Below are 23,248 nucleotides of genomic sequence, written 5' to 3'. Positions count from 1 at the left end.
GACATTTTGTCTTTAGGAAGATAACTTTTTTAAAAGGATTTAAAAAAAACAACTGAATGGCGTTTTGTACATTAAGAAACCACAGACTTGGTTTAAAAACGAAATAAACATGACAGCGCATTGTAATTATTGTCAAAACATAGACAAAATGGAAACACTTGCACACAAAGAAAACTAATTTAAGTGTAAAGTATTGATAGAAAGTGAAATTGACCTTATTAATATGTTGGTTTTTTTCTGCTGTAAAACTGTTACAATCTGTACATGTATGTGTACATATACTGTATGTGTAACTTATGGTGCCATTGCCTGTATCCAGGTTTTCAGTAACAACAACCCAAGGTTCTAGGTTCTAAGAAAAACATAGAAAAATTGTAAAATGTAATCTGCTAATAAATGATTCCACCATGATGGCGAATATTAACAGACGAGCATTTTCTTATTAAGACATGCCTGTTTTACTCGACTACAATGGTATTATGTGAAGAACCATATGACTAGCTGTGAGAAATAATTGTAACTACCATTACTGTGTTGCTGGGAGAAATTGCCTTAAACTGTGTATTTCACAGGGGAGCTGTCGCTGGAGGAGTTTGTGGAGGGTGCTCGGAAGGACGAGGAATTTATGGATGTGATGATGAAAAGTCTGGATCTTACCCACATAATGACAATGATTAACAACCGTAGGCACAGTGTGTGATATCAGCAAGTGGCTTGTGGTGGGTATTCGGTAACAAGTAGGGGTTTCTGGTGTACTTTGGAGACAGTGGGTAAATAATAGTACCCACTTTGCAGGAGTACCAGAGGACAGTTTTTGTGTGAAGGAGCCACCAGGAATCCTACCTATAGGATTACAACGCAATGTAAAAAAATAGCATATTAAACACACATTCTATATTGAACTAGAAATATATTTTATTCAGTGTGTGAAAGGCATCTTTTGGAGAAAAATAAATGGTATGGCTATACAAAAAAGTGTCACATATAGCCTCTTTTTCAACACAATTCTTGACCAAGTGTGACAGTGCAACCATTCAAGCTTGGGCATTCACAAATAATCCTATATTATGTTAGAACTGTGGGTGGCATGAAGTGACACAGCAAAGGGGGGTTGGGGGGGAGGGGGTCACAAAGGTAAGGAATGTTTACCAATATTCTTACAGTTAGAAATGTGCAGTAACCTATGGCAACCACACAGCTATTGCCATTTAACTGTGCAGTGCAAATTGTTGGCAGACAGAAAATTAGAACATTTGGCTACTATTGATTAGTGCATTTTTGTGCTTTTTTAGCAATGTTATTAAGTAGCTGTCAGTACAGATGTGTCCTCTTACATCTTTGCTAGTTTGCTGTATGTGCATATCATGCTGTGTGCTTGGTAAAATGAAGATCTCATGAAATTCAACATGTGGGTGTACTCCCTGTAGATCTTGAAATAACATACAATATTGTGTGCTGTTATGAAAAGATGCATATGGCTGTTAATATTAAGGAAGAAGCCTGGGAGTGGGCATCAGCTGATTTGAGAAGTGAATTCATCTTTCAGGCTCTTGGATAGAACGACTCTTTCCAGCATCCTGGTTACAACAGATCCGGGTAATCTTTCCATTGGAAAACACTTTGTGTGACAGAGAAAGGAGCAGCAGCACAGAGGGTGTTGAGGGTGTGTGGCTCCTTATCACAGTTGTACATAATTACTGTATTTTGTTCATGTAAACATGTATTATCTCATGCAAAATGTAAATAATTACAAATGTGGAGCAAATCTATTTTATTCAGAAACGGCATAAGTAGCAATGAACACAGATCTATGGTACTGTATATACATTGTATTACAATCTAGTGCTCTGGATGGTGCATTTTCTATTATGTAGTGCTCTGCAGTGTGATTTTGTACTGTATATTCCAAGGCAGTGCATGGCTGTAGTACAGGGGCGGATTGGGAAACAAAAGTGGCCCTGGAAAAATTTCTAAAAGTGGCCTCATGTGGGTGGCACCAAACCAACTGTAGGCGGAGCCAATACCAAAGTAGGCGGGATTAATACTTCAAATTAATATTACACCTCATAACCCAGTGATCACGCTGAGCCGAAAAAAAAAGTGGGTCCCAGGGACCCCTCACTTTTAAAAATTGGGGTCCTACCTGTCCTATTCTGGGTCCCATCGGAATGAAGGTTCTTATTAATCTTATTAATGATTCAAATATAAAAACACAGAGTTAATGATTCAAATATAAAAACACAGAGTTGATTTGAACAGTCCAAAAGTGTTGCAAAGGGGAGGGGGGGGGGGGGGGTGACAGTGCTGCTGGGCTGTGTAGTATACAGGACACCCTGCACCAGAGCTGTAACTAGACATTTTGGCGCCCTTTGGCAGAAACAGAATTGGTGCACCTCCTGCTATACCCAAAAGAAGGGACAGTGCGCGCCGAAGGCGCGCAGCAAAAATTTAGGGGAGTGGCTTTGTGGGGAAGGGGCGTGACCACATAATAGTGCCAATTAACATTACACCACACAGTAGTGCCACTTATACACATTGCACCAGGTAGAACCTCCTATACACACTGCGCCAGGTAGAGCACGTTATACACTTTGTGCCGGGCAGAGCACATTATACACATTGCACCTTGTAAAGCACATTATACACATTGCACCTTGTACAGCACATTATACACATTGCACCAGGTAGAGCACGTTATACACTTTGCGCCAGGTAAAGCACGTTATACACATTGCAGAAGGTAGAGCACGTTATACACTTTGCACCAGGTAAAGCACGTTATACACATAGCACCAGGTAGAGCACATTATACACTTTGCGCCAGGTAAAGCACGTTATACACATTGCACCAGGTAGAGCACGTTATACACTTTGCACCAGGTAAAGCACGTTATACACATAGCACCAGGTAGAGCACATTATACACTTTGCGCCAGGTAAAGCACGTTATACACATTGCACCAGGTAGAGCACGTTATACACTTTGCGCCAGGTAAAGCACGTTATACACATAGCACCAGGTAGAGCACGTTATACACTTTGCGCCAGGTAAAGCACGTTATACACATTGCACCAGGTAGAGCACGTTATACACTTTGCGCCAGGTAAAGCACGTTATACACATTGCACCAGGTAGAGCACGTTATACACTTTGCGCCAGGTAAAGCACGTTATACACATAGCACCAGGTAAAGCACGTTATACACATAGCACCAGGTAGAGCACGTTATACACTTTGCGCCAGGTAAAGCACGTTATACACATAGCACCAGGTAGAGCACGTTATACACTTTGCGCCAGGTAAAGCACGTTATACACATAGCACCAGGTAGAGCACGTTATACACTTTGCGCCAGGTAAAGCACGTTATACACATAGCACCAGGTAGAGCACGTTATACACATTGCACCAGGTAGAGCACGTTACACACATTGCACCAGGTAGAGCACGTTACACACATTGCACCAGGTAGAGCACGTTATACACATTGCACCGGGTAGAGCACGTTATACACATTGCACCAGGTAGAGCACGTTATACACATTGCACCAGGTAGAGCACGTTATACACATTGCACCAGGTAGAGCACGTTATACACATTGCACCAGGTAGAGCACATAGACATACATTAAACAACCCCCCCAAAAAATATGTAGTCAGCGTCATTACACACATAAAGACCTGCTATATGCAGTACTAAGCTCGATGTGATTTGGTCTATAGCAGAACAAAGACAGACTAGAACCATCCACCTGGGGCAGAAAGGGAATGGGTGCCAACCAGCCAGGTAAAGGGTGTCAACCACCCAGGGCCAGGGGGAGGGATGAGGGGGCACACTGCTGCCGGGGGGAGGGATGAGGGGGCACACTGCTGCCGGGGGGAGGGATGAGGGGGCACACTGATGCCGGGGGGAAGGATGAGGGGGCACACTGCTGGCCAGGGGGAGGGATGAGGGGGCACACTGCTGCCGGGGGGAGGGATGAGGGGGCACACTGCTGCCGGGGGGAGGGATGAGGGGGCACACTGATGCCAGGGGGAGAGATGAGGGGGCACACTGATGCCGGGGGGGGGAATTGAGGGGGCACACTGCTGGCCAGGGGGAGGGATGAGGGGGCACACTGTTGGCCAGGGGGAGGGATGAGGGGGCACACTGCTGCCGGGGGGAGGGATGAGGGGGCACACTGTTGGCCAGGGGGAGAGATGAGGGGGCACACTGCTGGCCAGGGGAAGGGATGAGAGGGCACACTGATGCCGGGGGGAGGGATGAGGGGGCACACTGATGGCCAGGGGGAGAGATGAGGGGGCACACTGATGCCGGGGGGAGGGATGGGGGGCACACTGCTGGCCAGGGGGAGGGGATGAGGGGGCACACTGCTGGCCAGGGGGGGGGGATGAGGGGGCACACTGTTGGCCAGGGGGGGATGAGGGGGCACACTGTTGGCCAGGGTGGGGGTGTGAGGGGGCAAACTGCTGGCCAGGGGGAGGGATGAGGGGGCACACTGTTGGCCAGGGGGAGGGATGAGGGGGCACACTGTTGGCCAGGGGGAGGGATGAGGGGGCACAATGCTGCTGACAGGGGGGGAGATGGGGACACTCCGATGCTGTCAGGGGGAGATGGGGGGGGGGGGCAAGCTGGCACTGGCAGGGGGAGTAAGGGGGTCACACTGGCAGGGAGGATATGGGGCACACTGGTGCTGGCAGGGAGGATATGGGGCACACTGGTGCTGGCAGGGAGGATATGGGGCACACTGGTGCTGGCAGGGAGGATATGGGGCACACTGGTGCTGGCAAGGGGGGCAGGAGGCCTCTCACAGTCACGCACCCACATGACGGGACTTACCGCCAGAGCAGCGCGGACGCAGCAGCCAGGAAGCCTCCCCCGGGTGATCCTCCCCGCAGTACAGCTCCTGTGACCAGGAGTCTTGGAGGAGCAGCTGCGCCTGTAACACGGTGGACCCGGCTCTCTAGATAGCGGCTGCTGGCCGCAGCGGTCACCAGCAAGCAGGTGACAGGGAGGAGGGGGTATGGCCGGCTCTACTGACAGCGGCCACTGCCCGGCTCACTAATAAGCATGTGATGTGGAGGGCGGGCCTGCTGGCTCTCCTGACAGCGGCCGCCGCACTCACAAGTTGGCAGGTGACGTGGAGGGGGGCGGTGCCACTCATGACAGGCGGCCCCGACCCCCGATCGGCCCGCCGGGGTATTCCCCGGTAAAGGCAATGGCCAATCCGGCCCTGCTGTAGTACATGGAGTGTGCAATGCATTATCATGCAGTTTCATTAACATGTATAATGTAACAACAATTTCTTCATTTTTGTCATTTGCATGTTTGTGCCTTGTATAAGCTGTAAATAAAATGCTGCATTCTATAAATGTAAAATAAACTGTAAATATGTATAAAAAATATTTTTGTTGCATAAGGTATTTTTATTAGATATTAGGTCTCCATGTGCTGTACTTTTGACATGGGACCATTCATGTTTGTTCACGCAATGTAACGATTATCAGCAGACTGTGCATGTGCAGCGATCGCAATGCACATGCGTCAAGGTGCCGCTGCGATACCGCTCACAATGAGGATTTCATGGAGAAGTGATTGGCAGGAAGTGAGGTGTTAATGCAGGAAGTGAGGTGTTAATGGGGAGTGGTTGAAAAAACCCAGGTGTGTCTTGGCCGTTTTTGGGGTGCGCATCTGCTGTCAGCTGTGAACTCATACGTGCAAAAACACGACTCCCGCATCGCTATTGCTGTATCCAGCCTACGTAGTCACAGGCCTACCCTTAGCCTCGATGTTCCTCAATTTTGTGTATAAGCTGTGGATGTGTACGCAATTGCGAATGAGTTTCCATGGCTCCGGTGTGCATTTGTTTTCATTTCTGGGTGGCAGCATCACTGATAGCCTGATAAATCACAATTGTATGTGGCTTCAAACATGAATTAGGCCCATAATGATTTATTTTACATGTGGCCTCTACATATCTTCATTATTTCAGTAAACCATGCACTGATTTGCTGTTGTTCCAAAAGCCAATTACAGTTTGTCACAATGTAGAAATGTCTCAGTTCGCCACCAGATCATTGTTTGCATATAATGTTAAAAATATTTCTGTGATAAAGAGTACACTAGTAATATCCTTGTGTATTCTACGCTTCCTATTGGTGGCATTGCTGCCAGAGAATTTTACTCTCTAATAATTCTGCATAGTCTACACTAGTGGTTCCCAAACTTACTGGGGTGCCCTGGTGTGGTGGTCCAGGAACAATTACAATTATTTATGGTCAATGTAACAGGCAAAACCAGTGCTTGCGGCTTCTCATTATAAAATATGTGGGCAAACAGAAGCGAATCCTGTTCCTCACCACATAACTGAACATAAGGATGACATATAAACATAATTTACTTCATTTAATATGTTATTCTTAATTTCACAATAAGAAACTTTTGGCATAAGGGTGCCGTGAAAAAAAATTCTGATACTCTAGGGTTCCGTGACTCAAAAAAGTTTGGGAACCACTGGTCTAGGCTATTCATTTGGTAAGTTGAAGGCCAAACTTTCAATTCATGACTGAACAGCCATTATCACACTCTTAATTGCACAACTTCATTAAATCACTGTCAAGAACGGGATGCGGTCAAAATTCCAGTGGTTAGAATCCTGACAGTCAGATGACTGACAGCAGTATCCCGACGGCTAGAATACTAACACATCCTGGAGGTAACTACAGGGGTAAGGGTTAGGCACTAGAGGGAGGGTTAGGGTTAGGCTGTGGGTGGGGCGGGCTTTTGGTTAGGGCCGGGATTAGGGGTAGAAAGAGCATAACAAGCAATTTACAGGCATCCAGAAAGTATTCATAGCACTTCACTTTTTCCACATTTTGTTATGTTACAGCCTTATTCCAAACTGGAATAAATTAATTTTTCCCCTCAAAATTCTACACACAATACCCCATAATGACAATGTGAAAAAAGTTTTTTTTAGATTTTTGCAAATTTATTAAAAATAAAAAACTAATACAGGTTGAGTCTCCCTTATCCAAAATGCTTGGGACCAGAGGTATTTTGGATATGGGATTTTTCCGTATTTTGGAATAATTGCATACCATAATGAGATATCATGGTGATGGGACCCAAGTCTAAGCACAGAATGCATTTATGTTACATATACACCTTATACACACAGCCTGAAGGTCATTTTAGCTAATATTTTTTATAAATTTGTGCATTAAACAAAGTGTATCTACATTCACACAATTCATTTATGTTTCATATACACCTTATACACACAGCCTGAAGGTCATTTAATACAATATTTTTAATAACTTTGTGTATTAAACAAAGTTTGTGTACATTGAGTCATCAAAAAACAAAGGTTTCACTATCTCACTCTCACTCAAAAAAGTCCGTATTTCGGAATATTCCGTATTTCGGAATATTTGGATATGGGATACTCACATAGGTGTGCGCAGGGGGGGTGCCTGGTGCGCACAGGCACCCCCTAATGTCTGGCACCCCGATCTCACATGCCTGATGCAGCATTCGCCGAGCAGGCTGATTACTGTCCCCTCTGCGCTGCACCCTGTCAGGACTGCATTACTGACCGGGCACCTGGGTTAATAAAGGGTGCCACTGCCACCGGTTTTCAAACTCCCAGCTCCACCTCCATGTACAAAAACAGCGTGATATCATTACGTCATGCTGCTCGTACGCCCACCCGCCACATACCCACCTCTCTCCTTCTATGCTATGCCAACGCCTGCCACTGATGAGGATCAGCATGCAGCAAGCGTTCCTCTTAGGAAGACAAATTCAATACTGGCAGGCGGTCGGCAGCAACATTGACACGTCACTCATTTTTCCAGCAGCAGCAGTACTAGTCTGCGACTGTCAGTGTCAGTGAGTGACTGACTTGTAAGTAAGCTGCTGCAGCTTGCAGGGGAAAGAGAGGGGAAGCCAGACCAGGCTGAGGAGGAGCAGTGTAATTGCAGTGAGTGCCATCAGGGGTGTTTGTTTGGTGCACACCACAACATCTGACAATGTATCTGCTTTATTAGGATTGGTACAAGGGTGGATATTTTATCTTGCGTTGACCTCAATAGATGGTGCTAGACACGCCCAAAAGGTGGTGCTAGACACACCCCTCCGATGGTGCACCCCCTAATAAAATGTGCTACGCACGCCTATGGATACTCAACCTGTATATCACATGTACATAAGTATTCACAGCCTTTGCTCAGTACTTTGTTGATGCATCTTTGTCGGCAATTATAACCTCAAGTCTTTTTGAATATGATGCCACAAGCTTGGCACACCTATCTTTGGCCAGTTTCGCCCATTCCTCTTTGCAGCACCTCTCAAGCTCCATCAGGTTGGATGGGAAGCGTCGGTGCACAGTAATTTTCAGATCTCTCCAGAGATGTTCAATCGGACTCAAGTCTGGGCTCTGGCTGGGCCACTCACGGACATTCACAGAGTTGTCCTGAAGCCACTCCTTTGATATCTTGGCTGTGTGCTTAGGGTCGTTGTCCTTCTGAAAGATGAACTGTTTCCCCAGTCTGAGGTCAAGAGCGCTCTGGAGCAGGTTTTCATCCAGGATGTCTCTGTACATTGCTTCATTTATCTTTTCCTCTATCCTGACTAGTCTCCCAGTTCCTGCCGCTGAAAAACATCCCTACAGCATGATGCTGCCACCACCATGCTTCACTGTAGGGATGGTATTAGCCTGGTGATAAGCGGTGCCTAGTTTCCTCCAAACATGACGCCTGGCATTTACGCCAAAGAGTTCAATCTTTGTCTCATCAGACCAGAGAATTTTTGTTTCTCATGGTCTGGTTCATTTTGGCAAACTCCAGGTGGGCTGCAATGTGCTTTTTAATAAGGAGTAACTTCTGTCTGGCCACTCTACCATACCGGCCTGATTGGTGGATTGCTGCAGAGATGGTTGTCCTTCTGGAAGGTTCTCCTCTCTCCACAGAGGATTGCTGTAGTTCTGACAGAGTGACCATTGGGTTCTTGGTCACCTCCCTGATTAGGGCCCTTCTTCCCTGATCGCTCAGTTTAGACGGCCAGCCAGCTCTAGGAAGAGTCCCGGTGGTTCCGAACTTCTTCCATTTACGGATGATGGAGGCCACTGTGCTCATTGGAATCTTCAAAGCAGCAGATATTTGTATATATGTACCCTTCCCCAGATTTGTGCCTCGGGACAATCCTGTCTCAGAGGTCTACAGACAATTCCTTTGACTTCATGCTTGGTTTGTGCTCAGACATGCACTTTCAAGTGTGGGACCTTATATAGACAGCTGTGTGCCTTTCCAAATCATATCCAATCAACTGAATTTAACACAGGTGGACTCCAATTAAGCTGTAGGAACATCTCAAGGATAATCAGTGGAAACAGGATACACCTGAGCTCAATTTTGAGCTTCATGGCAAAGGCTGTGTATACTTATGTACATGTGATTTCTTAGTTTTTTATTTTTTATTAAATTTGCAAAAATCATTGTCATTATGGGGTATTGTGTGTAGATTTTGAGGGAAGAATTTAATTTATTCCAGTTAAGAATAAATAAGGCTGTAACATATCAAAATGTGGAAAAAGTTAAGCGCTGTGAATACTTTCCGGATGCACTGCAGATACCATACCATTATTTATACCAAGCCTTTCATTATGAAACAAGAGATGTACTTTAATATTTAACATATTCACTAGCAGGAATCTTTTTTTCGTTAACAAGGGATACGTGACACTATTTGTGTTTTAATACACTGCTGAAAAAAATAAAGGGAACACTAAAATAACACATCCTAGATCTGAATGAATTAAATATTCTTATTAAATACTTTGTTCTTTACATAGTTGAATGTGCTGACAACAAAATTACACAAAAATTACCAATGGAAATCAAATTTATTAACCCATGGAGGTCTGGATTTGGAGTCACCCTCAAAATTAAAGTGGAAAAACACACTACAGGCTGATCCAACTTTGATGTAATGTCCTTAAAACAAGTCAAAATGAGGCTCAGTAGTGCGTGTGGCCTCCACGTGCCTGTATGACCTCCCTACAATGCCTGGGCATGCTCCTGATGAGGTGGTGGATGGTCTCCTGAGGAATCTCCTCCCAGACCTGGACTAAAGAATCCGCCAACTCCTGGACAGTCTGTGGTGCAACGTGGCATTGGTGGATGGAGCGAGACATGATGTCCCAGATGTGCTATTGGATTATGGTCTGGGGAACGGGCGGGCCTACCATAGCATCAATGCCTTCGTCTTGCAGGAACTGCTGACACACTCCAGCCACATGAGGTCTAGCATTGTCTTGCATTAGGAGGAACCCAGGGCCAATCGCACCAGCATATGGTCTCACAAGGGGTCTGAGGATCTCATCTCGGTACCTAATGGCAGTCAGGCTACCTCTGGCGAGCACATGGAGGGCTGTGCGCCCCCCAAAGAAATGCCACCCCACACCATTACTGACCCACTGCCAAACCGGTCATGCTGCAGGATGTTGCAGGCAGCAGACCGTTCTCCTTGGCGTCTCCAGACTCTGTCACATCTGTCACATGTGCTCAGTGAGAACCTGCTTTCATCTGTGAAGAGCACAGGGCGCCAGTGGCGAATTTGCCAATCTTGGTGTTCTCTGGCAAATGCCAAACGTCCTGCACGGTGTTGGGCTGTAAGCACAACCCCCACCTGTGGGCGTCAGGCTCTCATACCACCCTCATGGAGTCTGTTTCTGATCGTTTCAGTAGACACATGCACATTTGTGGCTTGCTGGAGGTCATTTTGCAGGGCTGTGGCAGTGCTCCTCCTGTTCCTCCTTGCACAAAGGCGGAGGTAGCGGTCCTGCTGCTGGGTTGTTGCCCTCCTACGGCCTCCTCCACATCTCCTGATGTACTGCCTGTCTCCTGGTAGCGCCTCCATGCTCTGGACACTACGCTGACAGACACAGCAAACCTTCTTGACACAGCTCGCATTGATGTGCCGGGTGTGGTTCATCAAATAGACAGTGTCTAGGTCGCCAATGTTTAGGTCGACCACTATAGGTCGACAGTCACTAGGTCGACATGGATGGAAGGTCGACAGGGTTTCTAGGTCGACATGTGCTAGGTCGACAGGTCTAAAGGTCGACATGAGGATTTTTTTTTTTTGTGTCGTTTTCTTCGTAGAGTGACCGGGATCCCAAATTAGTGCACCGCGTCCCCTCGCATGGCTCGCTTCGCTCGCCATGCTTCGGGCATGGTGCCTTCGCTCCGCTACCGCTTCGCTCGGCACACTTTACCGTTCCAATCGTAGTCCACGTGGATCGTTAAGTATGAAAAAGTCCCCCCCAAAATTTTTTGAAAAACTCATGTCGACCTTTAGACCTGTCGACCTAGCACATGTCGACCTAGAAACCCTGTCGACCTTCCATCCATGTCGACCTAGTGACTGTCGACCTATAGTGGTCGACCTAAACATTGTCGACCTAGACACTGTCGATCTTCAGACCGGATCCCGATTTGCCATCCTGGATGAGCTGCACTACCTGAACCACTTGTGTGGGTTGTAGGGAGGTCATACAGGCACGTGGAGGCCACACACACTACTGAGCCTCATTTTGACTTGTTTTAAGGACATTACATCAAAGTTGGATCAGCATGTAGTGTGTTTTTCCACTTTAATTTTGAGGGTGACTCCAAATCCAGACCTCCATGGGTTAATAAATTTGATTTCCATTGGTAATTTTTGTGTAATTTTGTTGTCAGCACATTCAACTATGTAAAGAACAAAGTATTTAATAAGAATATTTCATTCATTCAGATCTAGGATGTGTTATTTTAGTGTTCCCTTTATTTTTTTGAGCAGTGTATATTCACATAGCCAGCAGGATGTAATGGAGTTCGAGATCACCATAGATGTGGGATGTCGGCTGATCTCAAATGATTTTTAAAATAGAACAGAAACTCTGCAGCCAGAAACTATGAACAGCACCAGGTCAGAGGCAGACCAGGAAGATAAAGGGAGCATGAGCCAATCAGCAAGCCAAATGAGAACAAGCCTCTCCTTAATTACAATTAACTGCAGCTGCCCCTCCGCACATCCCTGCTGTCCTGTGAGTGCCTGGCGTCTGTGTAACCAGGAAACTCACCAGGATGCCGGGTGGAAGTCGTCTCCCCCTGCCCGCTGCAGGCAAAGTGTTTCAGTTACCATGGCGCCGGTGACAGGGGATGGAAGGACGCAAGTGTCCCGGTCACCTGGCAATGACCTGGCGCTACCAGAGACACAGCCCGCGGACTGCAACAGAGCATCCCGTGACACACTGTTGTATCCAAGGTGACCAAAACCTTTATATGATAGGGTTCTAGTGACTGTAACTCAGTTGTCATCATTGCGTTACAGTGCTGTGTATCAAGGAAATAAAATTGCTGACACCTTGTGACTGTAGCTATGATGGTCCCTTTTCTGTTCCGCACAATACACTTTTCTTTAGCAAAGTGAACTCTGTGGCCTCTCTGATTTGTTCCAACTTATGGTAAAAAAGGTATGTGTTTCTGTGACCTCTGTTCTTCTTCAAACTCTCAAGCAGGCTTTATTCATTCCAACTTTAGTAGCTGAAAGTATTTGATTGCTATTCCCTTTGCTTGTGATAAGGTTAATGACTTGGTTAATGTGGTTAACCATTCCTCATTCCAGCTGAAATGCCTTGTTGTGCCCGAATCGATATACACGCAGCCCTTTCTCTAGCTATCTGCTCAGGGCTGATTCATCTTTGCCATTGCAGTTCTTGCTTTGCATAGTATTTAAAACTATTATGCTTGCAGTCAAATGATTTGTGAACTATCTTGTAACAAATGTAGCACTTGAACTTGAATTTTCTGAATTTCTCACTTTTTGTATGCAATTAAGTCATTTCAGTGTTTGATTCACAGAACACACATTCTTGGAACTGTAGTAACTTTACTCTGACTGTGTGGTTAACTTTGGTATGTTTGCTGTGTTCCACAACTAGGAAATTAAACTCTGGCGCCAAGTTCTGTAACATTGCTTTAACAATCTCTTCATCATCTACTTGCAGATATTAGTTGCTGAGAAATGGTCATCATTTTGTCTATGTAGTCACTCATACTGCTGTATTCACTCACTGCTACAAATGTACAATGGTTTTGTGTGTTTTTTAATGTATTTTAAGGTTTCCTAAGGGATCGATTAACATTAAATGTGACTAAGGGGGACATTTATTAAGCAGTGATAAGAGCGGAGAAGTGAGCATGTGGAGAAGTTGCCTTATCAACCAATCAGCAGCTCTGTATCATTTTATAGTATGCAAATTATAGATGTTACTTCAGTGCTGATTGGTTGCCATGGGCAGCTTCTCCACTGGCTCACTCCTCCACTCTTATCACTGCTTAGTAAATGTCCCCCTAAGTCCCATTTATGGTATAGAGGAAATTTTCTCCAATACATATATGTAGCGCCTATGTATACAGTGAAATTCTGTTTGTGTAGTTTTATTTTTCTAGGGTGTTGGTGTCACCCAATCACTGGTTGTGGGCAGCTTCTATTTTCCATCTTAAGCGCAAAGATTTATTCCAACACACTCCCTTTTTAAACTACACACACTGGGGGTCATTCCGAGTTGATCGTAGCTGTGCTAAATTTAGTACAGCTACGATCGTAAACTCAGACATTCGGCGATGCCTTTGTATTTGAGGAGTAACTCCCGGCCAGCGCAGCTCCTGCGGCTGGCCGGGTGTAGCTTGATGCTCCCGCTGGCTGCAGCTGCCGTGGCCCGCCCCCCCCAACGGTCCGGCCACGCCTGCATTGGCCGGACCACTACCCCTAAATGGCGGCTTAACGCCGCCATTCAGCCCCCTCCCGCCTAGCGACCGCCTCTGTCTCAGAGGCGATCGCTAGGTAACGAAAGCTGGCATGCGCCGGCGCACTGCGGCGCCGGCACATGCGCAGTTCTGACCCGATCGCTGCACTGCGACAAACTGCAGCGAGAGATCGGGTCAGAATGACCCCCACTATCCGTACACTGTGTTCTACTGCAGTCTGCACTGTACATGTACTTAAGATGAAGTCTGTGTTCGGCTCTGGGTCACCTAGTAGCTTGGGGCTTGTGTACTTAAACTTAGTGTGCCTGGGCCCATAACCTGTTGGAAATGTGAGAGTACAGGTTTGTACACACCAGTGAATGCTTTTACAACTATAAACAGCTCAGTAGCTTAACCAGTGGAGTGGTTTGTTGAAAATCAGATGAGGTACAGTTGTAGTCACTGTGTTACACATTGATAGATGGAGTGTAGCTTGAGCAGAGCAGGGTGTCATACATCTCACCAACCAATGAGTGTATGCAGGATGTGGGTAGCAGTGCAGGATACTGAAAACATGGTTTGGAGAAGGTAATCACTGGTGGAGCTCAGAGGTACACAGCCATGTACCACTGTGTCGCTCATACAGGATGTATTCAATATCCGGCTGTCGGGATCCCGGCGCTAAGCATACCGGCGTCGGGATCCCGACCGCCGGTATTCCGACACCTATTCCCCCTCTTTGGGTGTCCATGACACCCCTGGATGGAAACTAAATAGTGCAGCCCGCAAAGGGCTCTTTTGCGCTTGCCTTGCTGCTGGCATTCCGGTGCCCGGCATCCCGCGGTCGGGATTCTGACCGCCGGGATGACAGGAACCGGTATATAGATACCAATCCGCTCATATACAGTAGATGATTCGGTGGCCATCTTGGTTAGGAAATGAAGCTGGAGGATCTAACATAAAGGGCCTAATTCAGACCTGATCGCACCTCTGTGAATTTGCAGAGATAGATAGTCGCCGCCCAGACAGAGTGAAAAAACACCCCATGCACGTCTGTGTATGCTGTGCGAAACGTTTGCAAACACCGGTCAGCTGCAAATCCATTTGCAACTCACTTACCATCAAATGATTTTTCCAGTCTGTGTAGTCTGTGCGTAGCCCAGGACTTACTCCTACAGTGCGAAAGAATCAGACTGATCGGGCCGGAGCTGACGTCACACACCCTCCCTGAAACCCTTGGAAACGCCTGCGTTTTTCCTGACACACCCAGAAAATGGGCAGTAACCACCCCCAAACGTCCGCTTCCTGTCAATCAACCTGCGTTCGCCTAGCGATTAAAAAAGGCGTTGATTTTTTTGCAGTTTGGACTGCGCATTACGATCCATATGCATGCACAGTCGTTCGATAATCGCCCGCTGTGCGATTTCGCACAACAGCGATCAGGTCTGAATTAGGCCTAGAGTCTGCATAGTAGCGCAATCCGCTCTTAATAAGAGCGAGTGATCTAATAAAATTTCTACGCTAAGGGCCTAATTCAGGTTGGATCGTAGTGTGCGATCCAACCATAAATTTTGAGAAAAAGATGCCTGATTGTATTTTCTGCAGGCGCATGCGCAGGATGGGCGCTGTGCATGCGCCTGCGCTGTTCATGCACCTGCAGAAAATACAATCACCTTTGCCTGTCAATCAGGCAGAGGCGGTCGTGGGGTGTGTGGGGGAGCAACACTCTGTTTCCAGGGAGGAGACGGAGCATTGCTGGGGCGGTGTGGCGCGAATGGGGGCGCGTGCCGGTGGTGTGATCACAGCGGCTGCGTGACATCACACGCATCCACCGCAATCAATAACATGGTGGCGGGACTCCTGCGGGCGCAGCTAAGCTGCGCCGGCAGGAGCCATCCTTAGTTTCTGCTAACAAGCAGAAATTGCGATGCGTTCGTAATTTCTGCTTGTGAAACTGGGGGAGGCGCCGGTCAGCATGCTGGGCGGCCTTGCCCAGCGATGGGCGGCCTCCAGCATGCGATCCAAAGGATTGCAAATTCTGCTAATTAGCAGAATTTGCAATCCTTATTGAATTAGGCCCTAAAATCACATGTACTATATAGTAAAATAAGTTAAATTGGCACACTTGAAGGCAGCGTTGGGCAATGCACAACAATTCCCCATTCTGATAAAATGAGGTAAATTTACTAAGCAGTGGCTTTAGTTTTTTTACTTTTTTGCTGCATTTCATTGGTTGGATTTATCTTGCAGATTTACAATCAGTTTCAAAAACATAAATATGTCTTCTCTTCCTCTCCAATAATTTCTACAACTCTCACCTTTACATGTCAGTTCCAAGTTTCACATGCTACATCCTGCCTTCTATAAACCGGTGATATTCCTGAAATACAAAGTCAATACAGAATATGGTGATAAAAACGTTTTAATGCTGGTAATTGTAAACCTCCAGAACTTGTAGCTGTCCCAACTTTCTGGAGTCCTAACTCAGTCACCTATTTCTCTTCTTACTGTCAAGTCTCATAACACATTGGGCAGAACAGTGTCAAAGTGGGTGCCATTGCTAACTTACAGTACTTTTGTCATGAGTTCAGTTACCAACCATGACCTTATCGTGTGGAGTTAATTAATTTGTGTAAGTTTCCTCTGGCATCCTGCCACCCTCCAAAAAAGTACTGGTACAGTAGGTTAATTGAAATCTGACATAATTAACCTTAGTGTGTTTTTGTATGTGTGTGAGCTTGTGTGTTAGGGAATTTAGACTGTAAGATCCAATGGGACATGGACTGATAATATCCTCTGTATACCACTTTCTAAAATAGTGATACTGTATAAATAACCGGTAGTAAGAAGAAGAAAAAGAAGAAGTCAATTAATCCGTGGGTTTGTTTTTCTTTCTTTTGCTAATGCTTTATCTACCTATTCAAATGTAAAATTGGCAACAACTGGAGCATTCCTGACTTCCCCACTGGTCTCAGCCCTTCTGCATACAGTATACTCCCGCTTGTATAGAGCAGGGGGGATATTTCCTGTGTTCCATTGAATCTCTCAGTCTTCCCACTTCTATTTTCCACTAATACTTACAATTTAGGCACTTTTTACAAACAACCTCAGTCAGAGTAAATGCCAGGCCACTGAGTTGATTTGAGCATCATTAACTGAAATACGCCACCCATATGAATTTATCACAATTGACAGACTCCAAGGCTGTATCATTCATTAGGTTATCTAGACACCCACGTATCTTGCTGTGGCTCTCAAATATACTGAGTTGGGCCTTAGATTTAGTGCTCTCTAACCTGTGGGCCTGTTTTGGGCAGGACCAGGATTATAAGGGTCAGCCCTGCCAATACCTTGATTTGCAGTGATTGCCCCAGGGGAGTCCTCTACTACCGCCCTGTCCCTCCCTTCTCCACCACACTCCTTCTGCTTCCTCTCCCCTGCATGTGTATTATTGGTATATGGGTGTACAGGTGGCGGTGGTATGGCAGACTATATGTACACATCAGCAGATACCCTGAGACAACAAATAGTGTAGTACTTAACCAGTAGGGTGGTTTATTTTAGAGATGAGCGGGTTCAGTTCTCTAAGAACCGAACCCTACTGAACATCACGTCGCGAGCCCGGATCCGAGTCCGGCTCAGGTTTTCCCGCCAGACTCGGAAACCAGAACAAGACAAAACGTCATCATCCCACTGTTGGATTCTCATGGGTTTTGGATTCCATATAAGGAGCCGCACGTCGCCGCCATTTTCACTTCATTCCTGGAGAGTGTAGCGAGAGGATGTGTCTCCTCAGTGGTGTGGCGCGTGGGGTGGCGACCTGCTCTTATGTGTCATTCCAGTGCTGTCTTGTACTGCATCAGTCCAGTGGTGGTGTCATGTGCTGCATCAGTCCAGTCACAGTGGTGGTGTCCTGTGCTGCCATAAGTCCAGTGCTCCTGTATAAGTCCAATCCAGTGCAGTGGTGCTGTGTTGTGCTGCATCAGTCCAGCGGTGGTGTCCTGTGCTGCCATAAGTCCAGTGCAGTGGTGCTGTGTTGTGCTACATCAGTCCAGTGGTGGTGTCCTGTGCTGCCATAAGTCCAGTGGTGGTGTCCTGTGCTGCCATAAGTCCAGTGGTGCTGCTGTATTAGTCCAGTGCAGTGGTGCTGTGTTGTGCTGCATCTGTCCGGTGGTGGTGTCCTGTGCTGCCATAAATCCAGTGGTGGTGTACTGTGCTGCCATAAGTCCAGGGGTACTGCCATATAAGTCCAGGGGTACTGCCGTATAAGTCCAGTCCAGTGGTGCAGCCATATAAATCCAGGAGTACTGCCGTATAAGTCCAGTGTGTCACGATCCGGGTATCTGGACGCCATTTCTTACCTATCAGATGCCTCCTAAGGCTGGCTCAGCGCTCCAGGACCGGATCCCATCTGTTACCCTGATGTGCACATCCCCGTATCCTCTCCTGTCTCTCTGGACGCGGTCACAGTAACGCCTTATACATCTGGCATGGCGTCTCCCGCGGCCTCCGCCGCCGTTCCTGAGCTTCTGCATTCAGAGTGGCGATTACGTCAGCCGCGGCCTCCGCTGTGTCCGCGTGGTTGGATGTGCACCTGTCAGCCTGGCGTCTCCTGTCTCCGGTGGCCGGCGCCGCCATTACTGTTTTCCAGACCACATGGATTACAAACCAAACTTCCCTCCAAGTGTCTGCATGGGCGCAGCCATCTTGGATTCTGTCATCTGATCATATTCACCAATCTGCTGTCTGTATTATTATTTGCATAATTGCCTAGCCAATGCCTTTCTTGCTGCAGGTATAAATAGGTTGTGCCTGAGCAAGGAAGGCGTCAGTGCTTTGGTTGTCAAACCTTGTTCCAGTTTGTCTCTCTCCTGTGAATGTCTTCCAGGTTCCAGCTCCTGTCTCCAGACTTCTGCTATAGAGACCCGCACCAGCATTCCATCTGCGGTGTAGCCTGACTCTCCGATCCATTCTGGACTCACCTGTTTCCAGCTACAACAATCACCTGCTTCCAGCTCAGCTTCCAGCAGTGTACAGCTTCTCTTAAAGGGCCGGTGTCCTTTCTGCAGTTTACCTCTCTCCACCGGTATTATTATTTCTCCGCTCTCAAATTCTACATTTCATTTGCATCGCTCTCAAGCTTTATTTATTATTTAACTGGTTCCAGCCAGTATCCACTCCGTGCCAACACCTGTCTGGTTCTAACCAGTACCCACAGCAGCATTTTACCTACAGCAGTCCAGCTTTCCCTGGAACACCAGCTGGTACGACCCTGGGCTTTCCTCATTGCTACAGTTGAGCCTGGTAAGGACTTTCCAACTTGCAGATAATAAGAACTGTCTCATACCACCAGAGCTCTGTGGCCCCTGCCACCCTGTAGTACCCAGGAACTGTATTATTATTTCTCTGCTGATTTTTATGTTTCTTTTTACTGCTACTGTGATGCATGGAGTTTGTCATAAATAAACATCATTGACTTTTATTCAAGTTGTCGTGGTCACGCCTTCGGGCGGTTATTCCTCATGTTACTTACATGTCCAGGGGTCTGATACAACCTCCCAGGTTCCGGTACATCTCAGCCCCTACAACTGAGGCTGCCTCCCGTCAGCTCAGGCCCTCAGTTGTGACAGTAAGCACTGACCTAATGAATCCAGCCGGAGACCAGGATCAAGCGGCCAGGCCGATGCAAGAACTGGCAGCCCGACTTGAACATCAGGAGGCTGCACAGGGCCACATCATTCGCTGTCTCCAGGATCTCTCTACTCGGCTGGATGGGATTCAGACAACTCTCCGTGGATCAGGCGCATCTGGGGCGTCAACCACAGTGACTCCAACTATAACCCCACCCACCTTACCCGTTTCTGCTCCACGTCTTCATCTTCCAACGCCAGCAAAATTTGACGGATCTCCAAGATTCTGCAGGGGATTTCTCAACCAGTGCGAGATTCAGTTTGAGCTACAACCTGGCAATTTTCCCAGTGACCGTACAAAAATTGCCTACATCATCTCTCTTCTCAGTGGCTCAGCCCTTGACTGGGCATCACCGTTATGGGAGAGGTCCGACACCCTGCTATCTTCTTACACCGCATTTGTGTCAACATTCAGGCGCATCTTCGACGAGCCAGGCCGGGTAACTTCAGCTTCGTCTGAGATTCTCCGTTTACGCCAGGGATCACGTACTGTAGGACAATATCTTATACAGTTCCAGATCCTGGCATCTGAACTGGCATGGAACGACGAGGCCCTGTATGCTGCATTCTGGCATGGTTTATCCGAGCGTATTAAAGATGAGTTAGCTACCAGAGACTTACCCTCCAAGTTAGATGAGCTAATCTCACTTTGTACGAAAGTTGACTTACGTTTCAGAGAGAGAGCAACTGAGCGTGGAAGATCATCTGCTCCAAAATCTTCTGCTCCTCCTCCTCGCCAACTGTCACCAACTAAGGATGAACCCATGCAAATTGGCCGTTCCCGTTTAACTCCTGCTGAGCGCCGAAGACGTCTCTCTGAGTCTCTCTGTCTGTATTGTGCAGCTCCGTCTCACACTATTAATGCCTGTCCCAAACGTCCGGGAAACTCCAAAACCCTAGCTCGCCAAGGAGAGGGCCGGCTAGGAGTAATGATCTCCTCTCCATCTCCTCAAGATTGTAATCTCCCAGTCTCGCTTCAAGTTGCTCAACGTTATCGGAACGTCATTGCCCTCCTTGATTCCGGAGCAGCTGGGAACTTTATTACCGAAGCCTATGTTAAACGGTGGTCCCTACCCACCGAGAGACTTCCTTCCTCCTTTTCCTTAACTGCCGTGGATGGCAGTAAAATTTTTGATACAGTTATTGCTCTAAGGACTCTACCAGTTCGTCTGAGAGTGGGAGTTCTTCATTCCGAACTTATTTCACTTTTAGTGATTCCAAGAGCCACACATCCTGTGGTCCTGGGCCTTCCATGGCTCCGTCTTCACAATCCTACAATTGATTGGACGACTACGCAAATTCTGGCATGGGGTCCCTCCTGTGCTGAGACATGTTTGTTTAAAGTGTTGCCTGTCTGTTCTTCCTCCCCCAGGTCGTCTGATGTTCCACCTCCTCCATATCAAGATTTCACGGATGTATTCAGTAAAGCTTCTGCTGATATCCTTCCTCCTCATAGAGAATGGGACTGCCCGATTGATCTCGTTCCAGGGAAGGTTCCACCTCGAGGCCGAACTTATCCGTTGTCTCTGCCTGAGACGCATTCTATGGAGGAATACATTAAAGAGAACCTAGCAAAGGGGTTCATTCGACCTTCTTCTTCTCCAGCCGGCGCAGGCTTCTTCTTTGTAAAAAAGAAAGATGGTGGTCTGCGGCCGTGCATCGACTACAGAGGTTTGAACGACATTACCATCAAGAACCGCTATCCTTTACCCCTGATTACTGAGCTCTTTGACAGAGTTAGCGGAGCTACCATCTTTACAAAGCTGGACTTGAGAGGTGCATACAATCTCATCCGGATCCGTGAGGGTGACGAGTGGAAGACCGCATTTAACACCCGTGACGGACATTATGAGTACCTCGTCATGCCCTTCGGATTGAGCAATGCTCCAGCTGTCTTCCAGCATTTCGTCAATGAGATCTTCAGAGACATTCTATACCGTCATGTCGTGGTCTATCTAGATGATATCCTCATTTTTGATAAACAATTTAGAGGAACATCGTTTTTGGGTAAAGGAGGTTCTGTCCCGTCTCCGTGTCAATCATCTCTACTGCAAATTAGAGAAATGCGTCTTTGAAGTCAAGTCCATTCCGTTTCTAGGGTACATTGTGTCCGGTTCCGGACTAGAGATGGATCCCGAGAAACTACAAGCAATCCAGAATTGGCCGGTACCCTTAACCCTCAAAGGGGTCCAGAGGTTCTTAGGGTTCGCCAATTATTACCGAAAGTTTATACGAGACTTTTCCACCATTGTGGCGCCTATTACTGCTTTCACCAAGAAGGGTGCTAACCCGTCCAAGTGGTCTGAAGAAGCCGTGCAAGCTTTTCATCTTTTGAAACAGAGGTTCATCTCTGCGCCTGTCCTGAAACAGCCTGACATCGACTCTCCTTTCATCTTAGAGGTGGATGCCTCCTCCGTTGGAGTAGGAGCGGTGTTATCTCAGAGGGCTAAAGATGGCCATTTACATCCTTGCAGTTTCTTCTCCCGGAAGTTCTCCCCAGCGGAGCGCAACTATGCCATTGGCGACCAGGAGTTGCTAGCCATCAAGCTCGCTCTAGAGGAGTGGAGATATCTGTTGGAGGGAGCTTCTCATTCAATCACCATACTTACAGACCACAAGAACCTTCTATATCTAAAAGGCGCACAATGTCTCAACCCTCGTCAGGCCAGATGGGCACTTTTCTTTTCCAGATTCGACTTTAAACTCCAGTTCTGTCTAGAGATGAGCGCCTGAAATTTTTCGGGTTTTGTGTTTTGGTTTTGGGTTCGGTTCCGCGGCCGTGTTTTGGGTTCGAACGCGTTTTGGCAAAACCTCACCGAATTTTTTTTGTCGGATTCGGGTGTGTTTTGGATTCGGGTGTTTTTTTCAAAAAACACTAAAAAACAGCTTAAATCATAGAATTTGGGGGTCATTTTGATCCCAAAGTATTATTAACCTCAAAAACCATAATTTACACTCATTTTCAGTCTATTCTGAATACCTCACACCTCACAATATTATTTTTAGTCCTAAAATTTGCACCGAGGTCGCTGTGTGAGTAAGATAAGCGACCCTAGTGGCCGACACAAACACCGGGCCCATCTAGGAGTGGCACTGCAGTGTCACGCAGGATGTCCCTTCCAAAAAACCCTCCCCAAACAGCACATGACGCAAAGAAAAAAAGAGGCGCAATGAGGTAGCTGTGTGAGTAAGATTAGCGACCCTAGTGGCCGACACAAACACCGGGCCCATCTAGGAGTGGCACTGCAGTGTCACGCAGGATGGCCCTTCCAAAAAACCCTCCCCAAACAGCACATGACGCAAAGAAAAAAAGAGGCGCAATGAGGTAGCTGTGTGAGTAAGATTAGCGACCCTAGTGGCCGACACAAACACCGGGCCCATCTAGGAGTGGCACTGCAGTGTCACGCAGGATGGCCCTTCCAAAAAACCCTCCCCAAACAGCACATGACGCAAAGAAAAAAAGAGGCGCAATGAGGTAGCTGTGTGAGTAAGATTAGCGACCCTAGTGGCCGACACAAACACCGGGCCCATCTAGGAGTGGCACTGCAGTGTCACGCAGGATGGCCCTTCCAAAAAACCCTCCCCAAACAGCACATGACGCAAAGAAAAAAAGAGGCGCAATGAGGTAGCTGTGTGAGTAAGATTAGCGACCCTAGTGGCCGACACAAACACCGGGCCCATCTAGGAGTGGCACTGCAGTGTCACGCAGGATGTCCCTTCCAAAAAACCCTCCCCAAACAGCACATGACGCAAAGAAAAAA

The 23,248-nt window shown here is 47.1% G+C and overlaps 1 protein-coding gene across 1 annotated transcript in view; it reads left to right on the top strand.

Moving 5' to 3' along the window:
* Positions 1-23,248, top strand: part of LOC134932306 (guanylyl cyclase-activating protein 1-like) — a 236,832-nt gene that overhangs the window by 135,533 nt on the left and 78,051 nt on the right. Inside the window, exon 4 of the mRNA XM_063926621.1 lies at positions 573-719. Coding sequence (XP_063782691.1) covers positions 573-700 — 128 coding nt within the window. The 3' untranslated portion in view covers positions 701-719. The remainder of the gene's footprint in view (positions 1-572; positions 720-23,248) is intronic.

This window comes from Pseudophryne corroboree, chromosome 6, assembly GCF_028390025.1.
Source record: "Pseudophryne corroboree isolate aPseCor3 chromosome 6, aPseCor3.hap2, whole genome shotgun sequence".
In the NCBI taxonomy this organism is placed as follows: Eukaryota; Metazoa; Chordata; class Amphibia; order Anura; family Myobatrachidae; genus Pseudophryne; species Pseudophryne corroboree.
This window is presented reverse-complemented; position numbering and strand designations above follow the sequence as displayed.